The 20,886-nt window shown below is 42.9% G+C and overlaps 1 protein-coding gene across 1 annotated transcript in view; it reads left to right on the top strand.

Annotated features, from left to right (window-relative positions):
• Nucleotides 1-540: 540 nt before the first annotated feature.
• The window catches only part of chrna8 (cholinergic receptor, nicotinic, alpha 8), a 220,670-nt gene continuing 200,324 nt past the window's right edge, over nucleotides 541-20,886 (top strand). Inside the window, exon 1 of the mRNA XM_078394919.1 lies at nucleotides 541-775. Coding sequence (XP_078251045.1) covers nucleotides 715-775 — 61 coding nt within the window. The 5' untranslated portion in view covers nucleotides 541-714. The remainder of the gene's footprint in view (nucleotides 776-20,886) is intronic.

Raw genomic sequence — 20,886 nt, 5'->3', positions numbered from 1 at the left:
CGAAGAGTGACACTTAACATCAATACACCTATCATCAGGCTGCAATGCAAACTGAGTGATGAAAGTCTCAGTGCACAGGTATCAGAATGACGATTGATTTAAAAGTTCTCTTGGACTTTGGACAAACACTGTGCCCATCTATTTGCCCGTTGCAGTGGTGACAATATCAGCAAATTCACACTCTTTGCGAAGGATCCCGATCTAAACAGTTTAATTGGCGCCACTTCATTTCTGGACACGATTGCACAAAATAAGCAAAATATATTTCCTGTATTTTTGACATTAAGTGAGTGCAGCACGACCCCCCACGCACTGTCTAAAAGGTTCACTGCAACAACTTAAAACAGGGGATAGTAAGAGTCGGAAAGAGAAATATTAGGATAGAGGGCGAGAATTAAACGGGCGTTGTGGCGCTATGGTGGAAGCGGCAGAGGCACGATGGGCCGAACGTCCTCCCTTTGCCGTGAGCTTCGTACCCGCAGTCTCTCTCCCCATAAGCGAGCTTTCGCTGGGTTGTTGCCAGTTTGGGTGTGAGAAGGGTGTGAATCACAAACTGTCCTCGGCGGGTGAAGTCATTCGGTCAGTTCAGAGCCGAATCACAAAAGTCATGTTTGGCATCTTCAGATCCAGTTGAACAGGCGGAAGGAAGGCGGGTACACAGCCAATCTCGTCCCATGCTTTAAAGGGCTGCTGGCTTCGAGAGCAGCGTTAAAAATGCGGGCTCCAAAGTGGCTGGATTGTGTTTGGATAACTATCGCTTTGTATTTCGTGAAAGGTAAGCACCTATTTATTCCCAGTCCCTTCCTTCTGTTCGGAGATGCATTTACGGATTCATTTTACGCATTGCTTGCCTATCGCAAGGCAATTGTGATTTAAACTCGCTTGCATTCCTACGGAGATTATCTCTGCCCTTCTATGTGTTTATATACACTCACGCACTGGCACGCTTAACACATTGCACTCCAGGTTACTCCAATGGGTGAAGACTAAGTACAGATTGGAATATCTAAGTGAAATGCAGACAGCGTCTATGTATTACCCGATTGTCAGTAAATCAGCTTTACTTTTGCGGGGCAAGGTTGTTTGAAACACTGACTGTCCCACTTGTAGACGTTTGTGCTGGGTCTTGCATTGTTCCGAGTCTGGACCTGTAACTGGCGAGGTTAGGGACGGAGGGGACGGGGAACTGCTGTGTACCGTACCGGAGCTTCTGAAACGACGGACAGATTCTGACCAAATCTGCTCTCCCAGCTCTCCCCCCCCCCCCCCCCCCCCCAACTCAGTGTTTCCCAAAAGTAACTAAACAAGAGATGCGAAGATGGGGGGACAAGCACAAGGATCCAGGAAGATAAACCCAGAACGGACGCGCTCGGATCTGCAGAGGCAGTGTGGCGCTTGCAACTAGTTCACCTCTAACCACAGAGGCAGCGTTGCAGCCAACATCACCGCCAAAGCCCACAGCATCAGTGCAGATGCATTGCAATGTTTCACAGAATTTCCCAGTATTTCCTGAAAAACAAAATCCAGGTTCATAACCATTATTGACTTAAGTATTTTATTTCCGCTTGGGAAATGGGTACCCTCCCAGTTTTATCAAGGGAGTCTTAAATCCTGCAAAAAAAACAAAAAGTAAAGAGAACAAAAATCAGCGAAGATCGACACAAAAATGCTGGAGTAACTCAGCGGGGCGGGTAGCAATCTCTGGAGACAAGGAATGGGTGGCGTTTCGGGTCGAGACCTGAAGCCTGAAGAAGGGTCGCCCATTCCTTCTCTCCAGAGATGCTGCCTGTCCCGCTGAGTTACTCCAGCATTTTTGTGTCTACCTTCGGTGTAAATCAATATCACAAAATAAAATCAGCGGATTGGTTAAACTCAATTGGTGAAGCACCCGAAACGTCACCCATTCCTTCTCTCACGAGATGCTGCCTGACCTGCTGAGTTACTCCAGCATTTTGTGAATAAATAAGCACAATACTATTTTCGTTTGGAGTTTTCTGGTTAACCTCAGCCGCGTGGACAATGAAACAACACAGCGTGTTTGACCAATGTATCCGGCTAGAGAGAACCGGACCACTTTATCTATCATTGCGGAATGAATGCCTTCAGCTCTGATACCTTCTCTCCGCCAGACACAGGCGTGCAGGGTGATCACACCAAAGGTCTGCGATTGGTTTTGCCATTCGATCCCTTAGGCAGGAGAATGGGGGTTAGGAGGGAGAGATAGATCAGCCATGATTGAATGGCGGGGTAGACTTGATGGGCTGAATGACCTAATTCTGCTCCTATCACTTACGATCTTATGGCAAACCAGCCAACAGATGTCCGCTGAAGAAGGGTCTCGACCCAGTCCTTCTCTCCAGAGATGCTGCCTGTCCCGCTGAGTTGCTCCAGCATTTGTGTGTCTTCCGTGACAGAAGAACCGCCCTTTATGGACAATAGAACTGGAACAATTCCCATTGAGCAAAGTTGCCACCCTGGTACAATAGATGCGGGCTGGAATGTAACCGGCTCGCAGGACACCGCGCGGTTTGCGGGTAACGGGGACACACTCTAACATGGGGTTGGCTAGAAGTCTCCGGTGAGTTGCTATCCACCGGGGAAACAAGTAACAACAGAAACCTATTAACAGATGGAGCAAGAAGTGACAGGTCAGGGAATTGAGTGCAGAGCCAGATTTGTTCAAAGGGTACATCTGCTCAGGTGCATGCCTTCCAGTCACTGAGGATAGTTCAGAACACATTAATTAGGAGCTGGAATAAGCCATTGGCGCTTCAAGCCTGTTTCCCCATTCCTCCTGATCACATAATTTACCAGCACTACCCTCCTAATACGTTATCGCCCATATATCGCCCATATAAGAGTGAAAAACTCCCTCTTCATCTAAAACCTAAATGACCTATCCCTTATTTTATGACAGTCCACTAGTTCTTGACACCAAAGACAAGGAAAATATCCTTCCTGTCTCGAGCCTATAAAAATATTGTGAGTTTCAATGTGATTGCCTTTCATTCTGCAGTTCTGCTCCCACTTCCACTCCCTCAGATGGAACAAGAATAGAGTTCCCCTGGTCCTCACCCTTCATTCAACACCCTCCACATCAACACATAATTTCTGATATTCTAGCCATCTTCGTCCTTTTTCCCGTCACTAGTCACATCTTCCCATCCTCACCCCTTTCCGCAAAGACCACTTCCTCCACATCTCCTTAGTTCGCATAACAATTATAACCAAACTCGCCCTGTCCCTAGGTATGTTCTCTTGCAACGCAGCAGATGTAACACTTGGCCCTACATCCAGGGACCCCAGCAGCCGTTCCAGGTGAGACAGAGGCTCACATGTACCTCTTCATACCTCATCTACAGCATTTGGTGCTCCTAATGTGAACTTTGCATCGCGCGAGACCAAGTATAGACTAGGCGACCATTTCGCCAAACACTTGCGCTCCATCCGCCAAGGTCTGCTGGAGCCAGTTGCCAACCATTGCCAGAGTGAGTCTACATGCAAACTGGATGAACAAAACCTCATATTCCACTTGGGTACCATGCAAACCAATGGCATGAACACTGAATCCTCCAATTTAAAATAATACCCCCTTCCCCATGGTGCACCCATTTCTCCCACCATCTCCCAACAAACCCCCAGTCACCCTATTCCTTTCCCTTCCTTTGTACACTTATTCCCTATTCCCAAGACCCCCTCTCCATTTTCCCTCTTCATCCCTTTCCACCTATATCCTTCCCTCCAGATTTGCATTTCACTCCTCTTCACTCTTTATCTAACATTCTTTTGTCTCCTTTTCACCTCTACCGTTTCCCCTTACTCCACCCCTCTACCAATTAAATATCGAGGTCTCTTGCATCCACACACCACTTGCCAGGCCTGGCCTCGTCCCTATCTTGTTCTACCTTTCCCTTCCCTACTCTAATCAGTCTGAAGGATACTGACCCAAAACATAATTTGTCCATTCCTTGCACAGAAGCTACCTGATCCGCTGAGCACCTCCAGCACTTTGTGTTTTTCTCAAGATTCCAGCATCTGCAGTTTATTTGTGTCTCCATTGGCTTTCATTTTATGAGACTGCATGGAATACAGGTAATGTCTGCTCACTCTCCTCATCTGGCAAACGTATTACCAATGGAACCAATCTAGTAAACCTTTGATACACTCACCGCATGACAAATATACCCATTTTTATGTAAGGAGACTGTACACAATAGTCCAGGTGTGGTCTCACCAAAGTCCAGCACAGTTGCAGGATTTGTGGTTGTGCACTCAAATCCCCTCACAATCAAGGCCAATAATCCACGTCTTTCTAATTGCTTACAACACATGTACATCGTCATTCAGTGATTTGTGGACCCAGCTCCCTATGAATATTAAAACTATCCAATCAGTCACCAATTATAAAGTAATCTGCTTTTTTTTGTGTTGCACACTGCAGTAGACAACTATGTTTTTCGTTATGGTGACATCCAAGGAAATAAAGTATGGTCAATTTTGATGTTGCTTTCATGGACCCACATCAGAAAAAGCGATTTTTCAGCCAAGAAAATATGTATAAAGTACAGTCAGTATTTCAATTGTCAAATTCTACCTGATGAATTCGCACCAAAGACAGTTTGTCAATGGACACGCCTACAGTTTAAAACTATCAGTTCAGCCTGAAGCTGGAAAGCTGGAAATGAGAATGAGCATTGAGATGCCATTGAAGGATGTAATCAAAAAATATAAAAAACTATTTTAATAGCTAAAACGTCAGGAAAAACATATAGAATTCCTTCTCACCCGAGATGCTGCCCGACCTGCTGAGTTACTCCAGCACTTTGTGAATAAATAGAATTCCACCAAACCTTTCCCCCATGTGTGCCATCAATTCTAAATCTTTTCTTCTCATTTACTGTAACTCGACCAGAGAGAGACAAAAACACTGCAATAAAAACAGAGAATGTTGGAGAATGTCAGTAGGTCGGATAGCATCTGTGGAGAAAGAAATATAGTTAACATTGCAGGTTGGTAATCTTCCAAGACTCTTTTTCAATCTACCATCTACTTTTTAAATAAAATAATTGAAATGGTTTGATTTTTGAATGGTTTATAGTAAAGAATTCCATGAATTCTATGTATTATTGATTTTTATAACCTCTTTAATTATCTGCCTTTTTGTAAATCAGAGACAATTCATCCCTGTCTAGAGCTATTATAATCCTTCCTGTTATGCAACAGCTTTTTCCCACTGGTTTCATATCATTCCCAATGGTGTATTTATAACAGGACAGATAATGGCAAGTGTAGCTGAAGTAAACACTTAGATATTTTATCTCAGACTATGAATTTTGATTATCTTTTTATGACTTTATTCACTTGTAGTGGCATCATTTATGACCAGGGTTCTCTGCTTCTCCACTTGATTTAAAGTTTTCTCAAAAGTCCAGAAATAGATTATCCAAACATTGACAAATTTGATAAATCATATTTTAATCACTGAAATCAAGTACCTTCCACGGGATTGTCTGCATTCTTGAAGAAGGTCATGATTACAGCTCCTCTTTCCAATAAAACTGTTCCTGTAGATTTGTGGCCGAAGTTCTTTTTGGTGCTGACTTAAGGATTTCAGCAGAGATACTGTTTGCTCCCAAGGTCTTCTTTTTTTTTTTAAAGCCTTAATGGCATTTCGTCAGCTCGTAGTGACAGTGAGGCTAGTCTAGATAGTTTTCTGTGAAATGGAGGCAAGGGCACACGCATCAAGGAGAGCATGTCAGGAGAGGAGTTCTTTGAAGACTTCCTTCCAGTGGCTTTGCCAGCCTTTCTGTCTTTAATGAGCTCAGCTCAGTTGGTTGGACCTTGGAGGTTTGGGAATCTATTCTGAGCACTGCATGGGAAGAGATTATCAGGTGCACAGAAGAAAAGATATAAAGATGTGCTCAGAGCCTTTGTGAAGAAATCTATGCCAACTCAGAGTAGAGAAGGAGCATTCGAGATGGTTTCGTGAAACTCAAGGCCATGCCTTAGGAGCACATAGAACCCCAATGTAAATGATGGAAGGTGCTCACTACCTCATAAACTACCCATCCGTCCAACTGGTCAGGTAACTCCTGCCTCACCAATGCAGAGTTCTATGGCTCCTTATTTGGTCTCATCAGCCACCTCAAGAGCCCAGAGTACTAAAGAATCAGAATTGAAGCAAGTCATCTTTGATTCTGAAGGACAGTCCAAGAGATAGGATGGAACAATAGAATCTGCCTCGGGATGGAACAATAGAATATCTATTAAGGTTGGGGAGTGGCAACAGTATTGCTATGCAGTTGAGCACTAAATAAAGGCTAACGAGGTGTTGCATGGCTGGTGGAACCATTTTTCAAATGAGATGTAATAGGCAGTTGGTGTCTGGTCTTTCCAGGAAAAGTAAAAGATCTGTAGCACTTTCTCACTGATGCATGCTTGGGTGTTCTGGCTGATACTTAATTCTCTCTCAACTACACTGAAAGTAAATTTAGGAACATATTATTATCATGCTGTGTACACCTTGCTGCATAGAAAATGCAGTACTTCGACATTAAAGTTTTTCTCTCTCCTCTGAATTCACTATTTTCCTAATTTGCCAATCCATCTGACAGATCAGCTGTGATTAACAAGCCTTCACCTCCCTCTCTCAGGTGGCAGCACCACTACTGACATTATTCAGTCTTTCCTTCTTCTTCCTATTACAGGCATTCCTTTACCGCTCGCCACCCTTCCCTTCACTGCCACTTAAAGCATTTACTCCTATCTTTCCCAGTCATTGACTTGAAATGCTAACTACATTTCTCTCTTCACAGATACTGAATATTTCAAGCATTTTCTAATTTTATTACAAAACAGATTGACTGTAAATAGCTTTGAGCTATCTCAAGGTCATGAACTGTCCAATAGAAATGCATTTTTTTCTTTCTTTCAGTAAAGATTAGTATGAGAATCTGAACATGATTAAAAATACATTGTCTACTTCCGCTTATCTCCCCTCTTTACTGTGATATTAAGTATATCAACCACATATCCACAATGGATAGAAAGTAGCATCAAATGTGCATATTTACATCAGTGTATATCTTTTTGTATTGTGACGTTGGGGAACGATGTCAGGTTTGACAGTGACCACACTGACACTCGCAGTAGGGTGAACTCACTTGATATATTTTATTTACAATGGAAAGAAAGTCCAGGACTGCATGAGGGCACAGTCTCTCGCCATCAGGGTGCATGTGTGGTGGCGCTGGTGATCTCGGGGTTGTCCTGGCAGCTCAGTCCCGGTCTTTGGAGGAGGAGGTATGGCGATCTCAGGCTTATCCCCATAGCTCACCCTTGCCTCGAGGGGAAGCACTGGCAGTCTCAGGTTTATCCAGGTGATCCCAGGTTTATCCTGGCAGCTCATCTTTGGGTATGAAGAGACGACACTGTGTGTCTCAGAATTATCCTGGCGGCTCAGTCTTTGCCTCTATGGGTGTGTGGGCATAGTCCTCATTGTCCATGAGGCACTGGCATCTCAGGCTTGCCTGGACCACTCAGTCTTAGCCTCAGGTAGAAATGCTGGCTGTCTAGGACTTCTTCCCAGCCCTGACCATACAGTGGCACTGGTGGTCTTGGGTTTGTTCCCGTGGTTCAGTCTTTCACAACACTGCGACAGGGCAACGTAGCTAGTCGGGAGGCGTCCCGCTTTCTTCTTTATTCTTGTACTTCTCCGTCTGACTCGAATGTCTAGGGTTCAGAGGGAGTGGGCTGACAAGGTTCAGGTGGCCAAACCAACCAAGAAGGATGAGAGGAGATCTTATCGAAATGTATAATATTATTAAGGGGTTGGACACGTTAGAGGCAGGAAACATGTTCCCAATGTTGGGGGAGTCCAGAACCAGGGGCCACAGTTTAAGAATAAGGGGTAGGCCATTTAGAACTGAGATGAGGAAAAACTTTTTCAATCAGGGAGTTGTGAATCTGTGGAATTCTCTGCCTCAGAAGGCAGTGGAGGCCAATTTTCTGAATGCATTCAAGAGAGAGCTGGATAGAGCTCTTAAGGATAGCGGAGTCAGGGGGTATGGGGAGAAGGCAGGAACGGGGTACTGATTGAGAATGATCAGCCATGATCACATTGAATGGCGGTGCTGGCTCGAAGGGCCGAATGGCCTCCTCCTTCACCTATTGTCTATTGTCTATTGTCTATTAGCTAATTGGACCCTGCTGTTAACAATGATGCTGGGGATTTGGCCTCTCCTAGCCTGTCAGCCAGTGATAGGGATCAGAGCTGTATGCAAGGAGGGTGGAGCTGTCACCGTATCAATCTTTGGAAATAAAGGTACAATTGATTTTATTTCAAGCTGGAAATTATTGAAAAAACTGATAAAATTTTAATTTAGTTTGAGCTTGGCAATAAAGTTTAATTTATTTAACCCTGGATTGTGAAGATGTTCCCTGTAGTGAACAGTATTTAACAGTTGCTACTTGTTTATCTTGGAAGAATTTAAGATTTGCATGAGATACATGGAACATTTAGATTCATGTTTTGGGTGCATATGCCACGTATTGTATACTCAACTCTGGAGGGAAACCATTGTGTTATCTCTAGGGTGTAATGTGATAAATTGAGAAGTAACCCAGGGCATGCTAATGCAATGGTATTTGGTCTACACTGGTTGTTAATCTAAATTCCAAATATCCTTCAGGCTTGAATTCTGAGTTTTCAAGTAACATTATTGTATAAACGGCAAGGCCTGATGCCCTTGAGAAAGTGTAAAGATATTCAACCAGTTTTCTCTAGAATGGATATACTTCAAATTGCCTCTTATTCAATAATATCTCTGTTGATTCTGGTATTTAGATTTAAGTTTTTCTGTGGAAATCTGATTTTTGTGCATTTCACAATACATTCCTATTATTATTTTTTTTAATCCACCAACTTTTTTTGCCTATAGGAGAATAATCAGAAAGGTAACCCCTAATCTATGTAATGATTATATGGTATGATTTTATTTCACAGCATATTTTGTATTATGTGTAAGAAGGAACTGCAGATGCTGGTTTAAACTGAAGATAGACATAAAAAGCTGGAGTAACTCAGCAGGACAGGCAGCATCTCTGGAGAGAAGGAATGGGTGACGTTTTGTGTCGAGAGCCTTCTTCAGACTGAAGAAGGGTCTCGACCCAAAACGTCACCCATTCCTTCTCTCCAGAGATTCCGCTAGTCCACTGAGTTACTCCAACTTTTTACGTCTATATTTTGTATTATCTTAGGTATTGTAAGTGCACAAATATGTACCCTTAAAGCCGAATGTAATTAAGCTTCAACATGTGGTGGTGCGAAGCATAAAAAGCGAATGAGAAGGATATCAATTTACCTGGAGGTAATACAGTATATCAGGGTTTCTACACTTAAGTAAAAGGCACACTACAGCATATACAGTATACTTTAGTGCAGATCATAGGATCAGAGGATGTGGTATTTTTGTGGGTAGATTTAAGAAACTACATGGGTAAAAATGTCTTGATGGGAGTTATTTACAGACCTCCGAATAGTGGTCAAGGTGTAGGGCATAAATTACATCAGGAAATAGAAAAGACATGTATGAAAGGCAATGTTACAGTAGTCAAGGGGGATTTCTATAGGCAAGTGGACTTGGAAAATCAGGTTGATTCTGGATCCCAAGGGAAGGAATTTGTAGAAGGCCTGCAAGATGATTCCTTAGAGCAACTTGAAGTCGAGCCCACTGGAGAAAAAGCAATTCTGAACGGTGTTGATTAATAAACCAGACTTGATTAGGGAGCCTCTGGTGAAGAAATCCCAAGGAGGCAGTGATGGAAAACGATAGAATTCAACCTGCAGTTTGAGACGGAGGAGCTGAAATCGGATGTATCATTATTACTGTTGAGTAAAGGTAACTACAGAGACATGAGGAAGGATCTGACTAAAGTTGATTGGAAGGGGATCCTGGCAGGCAGGAATGATGCTGAACCGGCAGTGACAGTAGTTTTTGGGAGTACTTCAGAGAATGCAGGATCATTTCATCCCAAAGAGGAAAAAACATACCAAAGGGAGAATGAGGCCACTGTGGCTGACAAAGGAGAAGGTATATAACATGGCAAAATTAGTGGGAAACTAGAGGTTGGGAAGCTTTTAAAAATCACCAGAAGGCAACAAAAAAGCTATCAGGAGAGAAAAGATGAAAAATAGGTGGAGAGGCAGGTAGTATTGAGGAAGCAGGGAGTCTGCAGAAAGAGTGGACAAAGAAGTGTCAAATGGACTATAGCATAGCAAAGTGTACGGTCATGCACTATGGTAGAAGGAATAAAGGCATAGACTCCTTTCTAAACGGAGAGAGGATTCAGAAAACAGAGGTGCAAAGGGACTTGGGAGTGCTGGTGTAGGATTCCCAAAAGGTTAATTTACAGGTTAAGTCTGTGGTAAGGAAGGCAAATGCAATGTTAGCAATTATTTTGAGGGGACTAGAATATAAAAGAAAGGATGTAATGCTGAAGCTTTATAAGGTGCTGGTGAGGCACATTTGGAATATAGTGAGCAGTTTTGGACACCGTATCTAAGGCAGGATGTGTTGGTGCTGGAGCGGGTCGAGAGGACTTTTAAAATAATGATCCCGGGGTTGATTGGGTTAATGTATGAGGAGCGTATGATAGCTCTGGGCGAGTACTTGCTGGAGTTTAGAAGATTGAGGAGGGATCACATTGAAACAACGAATACTGAAATACTTTTATAGTATGGATGTAGGGAGCATATTTCCACTAGTGGGAGAGTCCAGAACGATAGGGCACAGTCTCAGAATAAATGGACATATCTTTAGATTAGAGATGAGGAGGAATTTCTTTAGCCAGAGGGTGGTGAATCTGTGGAATTCATGCTACAGATAGCTGTGGAGGCCAGGACATTGTATATTTTTAAAGTGGAATTTGAGGGATTCTTGATTAGTAAGGTCATCAAAGGTTACAGGGAAGAAGGCAGAAGAAAGGGGTTGAGAAGGAAAAATAGGTCAGCCATGATCGACTGACAGAGTAGACGCAATGGGCTGACTGGCCTAAATCTGCTGCTATGTCTTACGATCCTATGGCCCTATGGGATTGTAAGAATTCACATTTCTCATATTCAGGTGTTTTATTGGCTAAATGCGTTATGCGCAATATTGGGCTGGCTTTCTTTTCGTCAATAGCATTTTCATTACTCCAGATCTCCTTCTTCCAAATATGCTACCCTCCTGTTTTAGCTCTTACCCTTTGTGGAGGAAGTTATCTTGTTTACCTTCCTCACCTCCGGGTTTATATTATTCTGTTCTTTCTAGCAACTCATGTCATCTCAACATTCTTAGCATGCCCTAGCAACACATCACCATCCTAGTTCCACCCCATAGAGACCCAGTTGCACCAACTCCCACTGCTCACGTTCAATTTAATGCTTTTTTTCCCTCCAAAGATACACCCCTCTTGGTGATCCCCTTTGACCTTGCATTGCAATAAACTCCACTCCTCTAACGTTTTACCCCACACTTTTACTAAAGTATTATCGTGAGTACACACCCCTCACAAACCTGCTTCTGAAACTCTGTCTGGTTCCTTTTACCTGATATTTCCTTTTTCCAAAATCACCTCAAAATCCTCCTCACTTTGTAATCAACTCTTTATCGCAGCTCTTCAATGCTCTTTCAAAGCTCGTTGTTGCTTGCATAGCTTGTCATTCACCATAAGCTTTTTGTTCAATTTTGAAGTAATCTGAATCATTTTTCTGTGTGCAGGCTGTTATGTAAACACAAGCAATTGCTGGTTGTTTATTGTCTTGCTTTGGGGTTAAATCTGACATCTACAATGTGAACACTAATATAAAATGCTGAAAATATTGACTGCATCAGGTAACTCAGTGGAGAGAATAAAACAATTAAATGTTTCAGGCCAATGGCTTTTTATCAGAACCCGTCACCGGATTGTCAAACTCCATTCCTTGTCATCCGCATTATCACTTGTCCGAGTCCTGCCTGTAGAACATTGAAGAGTGTTAGACTAGGCCTCAAGGTCGAGTTGTTTCAGGATTCCACCAAAGCATGAACTTGCAGCCCTCTTGTGCGTTGTGCAACAAGAAAATCTGCCGTTGAATCCTTGTGTTGAATTAAACTTTAAACATGTGATGGCATAGTGGTGGTGACAGAGCCCCAGTGAAAGTTGTAACCCAGGTACATTGGCAAACAATCCAGAGTCCTGAGTTCAATTCACATCATAGCTGGTATGAAATTCAAATTTTGTCAATAATCAGTTAAAAACAAATTAGGTATTCGAAATAATGACTTACAAAATTGTTGAATTGTTGTTAAAGCTCATCTGATCTATTATTATCCTTCAGAGGAAATCTATCATCCTTATGATGGCTTATATCTGACCCATCTCTGTCCTTGACTAAAATGGCCTAGCAAGTGGCGGCACAGTGGCTCAGTGGTAGAGCTGCTGCCTCACAGTGTCAGAGTTCCAGGCTCGATCCCAACTAGGAGGGCTCTGTACGGAGTTTCTAAGTTTTTTCCGTGGCTGCGTGGGTTTACTCCGGTTGCCCCGCCCTTCCACACTCCAAAGACGTGCAGGTTTGTCTAATTGCCTTCTATAAAAATTGCCCCTAATATGTAGGACATAGAACTAGTCAACGATCACTGGTCGGTGGACACGGTGGGCGGAAGTGTCTGTTCTGAACTCACTGCATCTGTAAACTGAAAATGAATTCACAAAAAAGTCACCTTAAATGTTGTGTTTGGATTACAATAGACAATAGGTGCAGGAGGAGGCCATTCGGCCCTTCGAGCCAGCACCGCCATTTAATGTGATCATGGCTGATCATTCTCAATCAGTACCCCGTTCCTGCCTTCTCCCCATACCCCCTGACTCCGCTATCCTTCAGAGCTCTATCTAGCTCTCTCTTGAATGCATTCAGAGAATTGGTCTCCACTGCCTTCTGAGGCAGAGAATTACACAGATTCACAACTCTCTGACTGAAAAAGTTTTTCCTCATCTCAGTTCTAAATGGCCTACCCCTTATTCTTAAACTGTGGCCCCTTGTTCTGGACTCCCCCAACATTGGGAACATGTTTCCTGCCTCTAACGTGTCCAACCCCTTAATAATCTTATACGTTTTGATAAGATCTCCTCTCATCCTTCTAAATTCTAGTGTATACAAGCCTAGTCGATCCAGTCTTTCAACATACGACAGTCCCGCCTTTCTGGGAATTACCCTAGTAAACCTATGCTGCACGCCCTCAATAGCAAGATTGCAGTGGCTTTAAAAGGTGAGTCACTATCACCACCTTTTCAGGACAATTAGGAGTGGGAAAAGACTTGCCTTTGCCAGTCAATTCCAGATCTCAAAATGAATGACAATACAAACAATTGTTTTGTGGACATTGAGCTAAACTGTATGGACAGCTTTCGCTGCTGATGGGATTGCAAGTAACTATATACATTGGAAACCATTCCACTTTTTTAAAACTCCCCTTCCCGTTCCCATACTGACACTTCTGTCCTGGACCTCCTCCATTGCCCGAGTGAGGTCACATGCAAACTGGAGGAACAACACCTCATATTCTGCTTGGGTAGCTTACAACCCAATGGTATGAACATAGAATTTTCCAATTTTAGGTCATTTCTACAAACACCTCCCTTCCCCCACCTCTCCCCCCCCCCCTCCCCCACCAACCCCATCCCCCTTACTTTGCAGACTCCCTTCCTCTGAACCCTGGCTGACCTTGCTTCGCCCACCCCGCCCCCCCTCTCCACTCCCATCCCCACCCCTTCCACCTAAGGTCCATCAACTAGCTTCACAGTTCACATCTATGTATCCCTTTTGGACTCGTACCTGTTTCTATCTCTTGCCTCTGTCCAACAATCTGCCTATCAAGGAACCTCCTTACCTAAGGACATCTGCTGCCGGTTGTGATTTGTCCGGCCCCTTCTCTCTTCCAGCTTTCTTTCCCATTCACCTTTGCAATCAGTCTGATGAAGGCCCCTGAACCAAAATGTCACCTATCCATGTTCTCCAGAGATGCTACATTCCCACTGTTTTTTTATTTAGTTGATTTCAACTTGATGTATGGTGTTGAGTGATTACCATTTACTCCCTATTGTCACCCATTTTTATTAATCCCGCTGTGGACTATTGCCAAGTGGTTATTTGTACGTAGATGATCGGCGTGTTAAAATGCTTAGAAAGAAAATGTAAACATTTTATAATTTTACTTTACAGATATTACTAAAGTGTGCATCCTATTTGGAATTTGTGTATTAAATGCTCAAGGTGTATAAAATGGAGCACATTCCTCCCTCCCCTCAAATGCATGGCTGTTATTGATGAAAAAAAGTGGCTGCAATTTAACGTCTGAGAGGAAGACATGAAGGATATCAAGCATTAAAAATAAATGAGACCAAATTGAACAAAGGCTGTCTGGATCACGTCTCGTACATTGCTGACCCATTTTAAGTGAGATTCTTGGCATTAAGGCTTCAAATGTGTGTGTGGGATGCCTTACTCCCACTACTATAAGGGTGGCAGATGGTGGTTCAAGCAAAATATCTATTGATGTTAACCTGCAGATTGCTTGAAGGGCCTGAAGCTCAGCCTTTTAAGTACAATTAGCTGGAATAGGCAGCTGAGGTCGCTTCTATACGTGGCCTGGATGGTGGAATGTTACAGCATTCTGCTTCACCGAAAGCAGTGCAGAAACCCGGTCATTTCTTGCCTCCCAATTGTAACATTTTTAATATTGTAATATTTACTTTTACTGTAAAGAATGCCGGGTGGAATTGGAGCATAATCTCAGTTGATTCTTCTGGCAAGATTTTATATCCTCCAACCTTCAGTTGGAGACGTTGTGATTGTGATTTGTAATGAATCACCCCTGACATGACGCTGTGATGTTGGACTCTGAGCAATGAGCCTCATTGTGACCTATTTTCTCTGACACTGTTACAGATTAGTTTAGTTTAGTTTAGAGACACGACGTGGAAACAGGCCCTTCTGCCCATCGGGCCCACGCCAGACAACGATCACCCAAACACTAGTTCTATCCTACACACTGAGGTCAACTTGCAGAGGCCAATTAGCCTATAAACATGCACTGCTTTGGAATGTGGCAGGAAATTGGAACACCCGGAGAAAACCCATGTGGTCATAGGGAAAATGTACAAACTCCATACAGACAGCACCCACGGTCAGGATCGAACCCGGGTCCCTGGACCTGTAAGGCAGCAACTCTACCACCCTGCCACCTCAATTGTTTGAATGTTGGGACTAGGGTAGGTATCAAACGATGTGGCAATAGGACAGGGAACTACAATTGTGGTAGAAGGAAGCATTTGATGTCCTCCAGCTCCTATTTCTTATGTTCTAAACAAGGGACAGTGATGATAGAATGTAAAGCCTAGAAAATGGGTGGTGTGCAAAATGGGTGCTGTTTAGATCCATAATCCAATCTGGGAACCTGCAAAACATTACAAAATTAGTGAAATTTACCTTTAAGAGGTCATTGCAACCTTTGCTCTTCAATTGCCTCATTCCTGCATTCTCAGCTGTGACTTATTTGTACTGACGGAGTCAATTTCCCAACTTCAATCAGGAACGTTGCAAACATACAAAAATACATGCAAACTGATTAATATGCATGTTTTGCATACAAAGACTGATTGCAAATGTGACCAATTTCTGCCTGACCCGCTGAGTTACTCCAGCATTTTATGCCAATCGTCGGTATAAACCAGCATGGAGTGGGTGAGGGGGGGGAGGGAAGGAGGGGGGGAATAGGGGGATTGAGGGGGGATGGAGTGGGTGAGTGGGGAGGAGGGGGGAGTGGGGGAGGGGAGGGTGCTACACCAATGCAGGAGAGCTTTGGGCCCAAAGGGTCCACCCTGTTCTACTATATTACAAAACCTTGGCAAGAAGACAAGGTTTTGGTTAAGAATGACCCCACTGATGAGCACCAGACCTTAATCTCTAACACTATCACTGATCTCACCAATTCCGGCTTGCTGCCCTCTAACGCCTCCAACCTTACCATTCCCCAGCCCCGCACGGCCCGATTTTACCTCCTCCCTAAAATCCACAAACAGAACTGTCCTGGCAGGCCCATTGTTTCTGCCTGTAAATATCCCACCAAATTAATTTCCACCTACCTTGACTCCATCCTATCCCCCTTGGTCCAATCCCTCCCTACCTATGTCCAAGACACCTCACATGCTCTCCGTCTCTTCAAAAACATCCGGTTTCTAGGCCCCCACTCTCTCATCTCTACACCTCCATCCCCCACCAGGATGGTCATGAAGCCCTCCGTTTCTTCCTTGACTGCAGAACCAGCCAATCTCCATCTACCATTATCTTCGCCTAGCAGAGCTGATTCTTACCCTCACCAACTTCTCCTTTGACTCCTCCCACTTCCTCCAAATCCGAGGCGTAGCTATGGGCACTCGCATGGGCCCCAGCTATGCCTGCCTCTTTGTAGGGTACATCGAACAATCCCTGTTCCAGGTGTACACTTGCCCCATCCCCGAACTCTACCTCCGCTACATTGGCGACTGCATTGGTGCCACTTCTTGTACCCATGCAGAACTCACTGACTTCATAAATGTTACCAGTAATTTCCATCCTGCTCTTAAATATTCTTGGACCATCTCCGACATCTCCCTACCGTTTCTGGATCTCACCATCTCCATCACAGGAGACAGACGAGTGCCCGATATCTACTACAAACCTAATGACTCCCATAACTATCTTGACTACACTTCTTCCCACCCTGTTTCCAGTAAAAACTATCCCCTACTCCCAATTCCTCCGTCTATGCCGCAACTGCGCCCAGGATGAGGTGTTTCACACTAGGGCATCAGAGATTCCCTATCTGCAGTGGGTGCATGGCACAATAATCATTATTTGCCTGTCCACGCTTTTCATTCAGTTTTGTATTTACACATTTGTTTACCACATGTCTGTCTGTCATTGTATTTGATACATGTTCAAATATTTTCTCCTTCATACCAGGGATACGACAGGATTCTTCCAGATTTTGAATTGAGTGCTCAATGGTTTTTACATATGAATCTGCATTCCTGGAGGCCATCTCGTTTATCCCAATTGTGTATGTTTTAGATTTAGTTTCAATTTGTCCTTCCCCAAAATGCCTTCGCTTTTTATTTGTTCCATCATATTTTATTGTTGTATCATCTTCTGTTAACAGCTCACTTCCAACCTGAATTCTTGACAACTTCCTCATCTCCGGTTCCATCCTTGAGCATGTATTGGCATCGGGTAGTTTTCCGAATGTTTTGTTTGTCATTTTTTCTACAACATATTTAATCAAAGGTGAAGTATTTTCCACTGAAACATGATGACTACTGCAAAAATAGACATATTCTCTCACAGCAGAATTAAATGTTTTTCCATCTTTCAGGGTATTAATAACATTTCCTTCTTGCCTTTCAAGTTTTTCCTTTAAGATCTCATTCTCATTTTCTAGATGCTGAATTCGACTTGACACTGATGAATGCTGAGATGTACTTGTATCCGATACTGAAACAGGAGACTGCTTTGTTTGCTGAAATAATCTTGCTTTTTTATAAGTATACATTAGACTGCTTTTCTTACTCTATTCTTTAGCTTTGTAACCATTGCATTCAAATGCTTAATTGATGCACTTGGTTCTGCTTTCTTTCTTAAGCATCTAAATTCATTTTTTAATTGCTTACATTTTTTTTTAACCAACGTTTTTTTTTAACCTATCTTTCTTGTTGACCTCTGCTTTTTTAAGTTTGAGTCTGATTCTTGTTCTGCTTTCATTAAATTGCACGAAACAGTCTTCAGTTCTACTGACAAACTGTTAATAGTATGTTTCAAACTCTCACAATCTGTGCACTGCTTCGGTTTAGATGATCTTGCAGAATTAAAGGGTGTTCTTGCTGATTGATAGCAACATTTCCTTTCTGGCAGGCTGAATTTTTCTTTCAAGAAGTTCTCAAGTTTTGTTACTTGTGTTTTTGTTTTGTTTTCCTTCAACTGTTGATATGTCTTTTTACTGGAATGCATCGCAGATACCAAACTACCAGGTAATGGATCTGTCCATTTGGCATTATTGCTGTAAATTATTTGCATCCATTTAAAAACAGTTGCCTGAGAGTCACCTTTTTCTAAGATTTCAATAACACTTCCTTTAGAAATAGATTGTGAAGATTCCTGAAGTAGAAGAGGCTCATCTGATTGTAAAGTCGTCAGAGTAATGACAACCTGGCTGCAGTGTTCACCAATGTAGTCTGTCATCTTTCAGTAACTCAGTGTAGTGACGAGCCACTAGCTCTGGAGCTCTGCCTGCCTATGGGAGTTTGCCTGCTTGGTTGCTAGGGGGCAACTCCCAGGACGCCGCCAAAATGCAGTCCCGCGCAAAGTTTTTTTTTTGCATCAAATATCATTTTTTCCGCTAAACTACCACAAAAATTATGGTTATATTCTTAAAAACAATTAATATCTACGTCTAAATAAGCATTAATTAAAATCAGATAAGATTCATATACTCAAAAAAATACATACCATAAACTTACCCGGGCTTTTTGAACAAAAAATTCAGGTCGCCTGCAGTCGAGTCGGGTGTCGTTAGTTAGCTACGGCTGTCAGCTTTGAAAACTGATACAAATTAACAACAATGGACGAACCTACCGGCTAAAGTTCACAGCGGTGTCAATCAGATGTTCTTGTAAAAAAAAAACATACCTGGTTTTCTGTCAGCGAAACGCGCAGCGCCCTCTCGCGGTTTTGCAAGTCCCATCGGCGAGATCAAGCGTAGGCTCGGCGATCATTTCGCACAACACCTTCGCTCAGTCCGCCTTAACCAACCTGATCTCCCAGTGGCTCCGCACTTCAACTCCCCCTCTCATTCCCAATCTGACCTTTCTGTCCTGGGCCTCTTCCATTGTCATAATGAGGCCCAGCGCAAATTGGAGGAACAGCATCTCATATTTTGCTTGGGTAGTTTACACCCCAGTGGTATGAACATTGACTTCTCTAACTTCAGACAGTTCCTCTGTCCCTCTCTTTCCCCTCCCCCTTCCCAGTTCTCCCAGTAGTCTTCCTGTCTCCAACTACATCCTATCTTTGTCTCGCCCCCTCCCCTGACATGTATGAAGAAGGGTCTCGACCCGAAACATCACCCATTCCTTCTCTCCCAAGATGCCGCCTGACCTGCTGAGTTAGTCCAGCATTTTGTGTCTACCTTTGATTTAAACCAGCATCTGCAGTTCTTTCCATGCCCTGCCACTTTACATCCAAGTGCTTTTAAAGTACTCTTAAAGTATTGCGGCGGTTGTAACTGCAGAAAAGCAAAAGTCAATGAAAACACATCAAATTCCTATAAACAGAAATGTATTATTGATCAAATAATCTGCTTTTTTAGTGGTGTTTACTGATGAATGAGTATTGATCAGGATAGCAGGGAGTACTTCCATACTTCTAACCCACTGACTCCCACATTTATCTGAAGTACACTTCTTCCCACCCTCTCTTGCTAATCCCCTACTTGCAATTCCTCCATCTCTGCCGCATCTGCTTCAGAGCGTTTGTTGGCAATGGGCCTGTACTCGCTGGAGTTTAGAAGAATTAGGGAGGACCTCATTGAAACATACAGAATAGTGAAAGGCTTGGATTGAGTGGATGTGGAGAGGATGTTTACATAAGTGGGAAAGTCTAGGACTAGAGGTCATTGCCTCAGAATTAAAGGACGTTCTTTTAGGAAGGAGATGCGGATAAATTTCTTTAGTCAGAGGGTGGTGAATCTGTGGAATTCTTTGCCACAAAAAGACTGTGGAGGCCGACAGAGGCAGAAATAGATAGATTCACGAATAGTACAGGTGTCAGAGGTTATGGGGAGGGAAGGCAGGAGAATGGGGTTAGGAGGGTGAGAGAGATCAGTCATGATTGAATGACAGAGCAAACTTGATGGGCCAAATGGCCTGATTCTACTCCTATTCCTTATGACCTTATGATCTTCCATTTTGATCTCGCTGTGTTTGAAAGCAATATAGCGATATATACAGAAACGTTCCTGTTTGTTGTTCAAGCATTGAAATATTCCCATGGTGAATTACAGTGCTTTTGAAAATCCACCAAGAGTAGAGGTTGAAATCATTCCTTTAGATTGAATACTCATAAGGTATGCTGTGCATCGAATATTGACTGGGTCAGGCAGAGCTGCCATCCCTAAACAAATTGGATGCACCTTTCTAGGTTGGCAGCAGTTGAAATAAGCAACAGTGTTCCCAATTTATAAAAGAATGCACACAACAGCTGTGTCTCTCAGCAATGCCCTTTGCTTTGCATTTGACCAATTATTGATAGATAGGCAGCAATGCCGGCTGCTGGAGAATACTTTCCATTATCTACTCATCTAAACCATTAATCTGTTGAATTTGTCAATATAATAGAATTTACAATTATTTCTTTTGAACCTTTTATAGGGGAAATGCCTTTATTTAAGAATAGTTTGACCCTTAAGTGTTGCGAGCATTTTTGATAGAGTAAGTGCATAAAACACTTGTCACTTTAATTGATTTTTCTGTCTCTACAACTCATCAATCTGGAAAAATATTAACAATGGTAAATAATTTTGAATGTGTTAACCATTGGTGCATTCACTTGAAGCCTATTTGAAATTAATAGGACCTTTCCAGCTGAATGTTGCAATGGTACAGATGAGAGAACAAGTGCTTAATATTCTGTCACTTTAATGTTACTTCATTGCTCCATTGCAAAGACTGGTTCCAGCAGGGTGTTAAATGTGATAAGGTATCCCCAACAGTAAGAAACCATTTTCTTTGGGCTTGTCACCTTCAGCTTCAGTGTTCCTCTGGCTATCTTTACAA

The sequence above is a fragment of the Rhinoraja longicauda genome, chromosome 3 (genome assembly GCF_053455715.1).
Source record: "Rhinoraja longicauda isolate Sanriku21f chromosome 3, sRhiLon1.1, whole genome shotgun sequence".
NCBI classification, from domain to species: Eukaryota; Metazoa; Chordata; class Chondrichthyes; order Rajiformes; family Arhynchobatidae; genus Rhinoraja; species Rhinoraja longicauda.
This window is presented reverse-complemented; position numbering and strand designations above follow the sequence as displayed.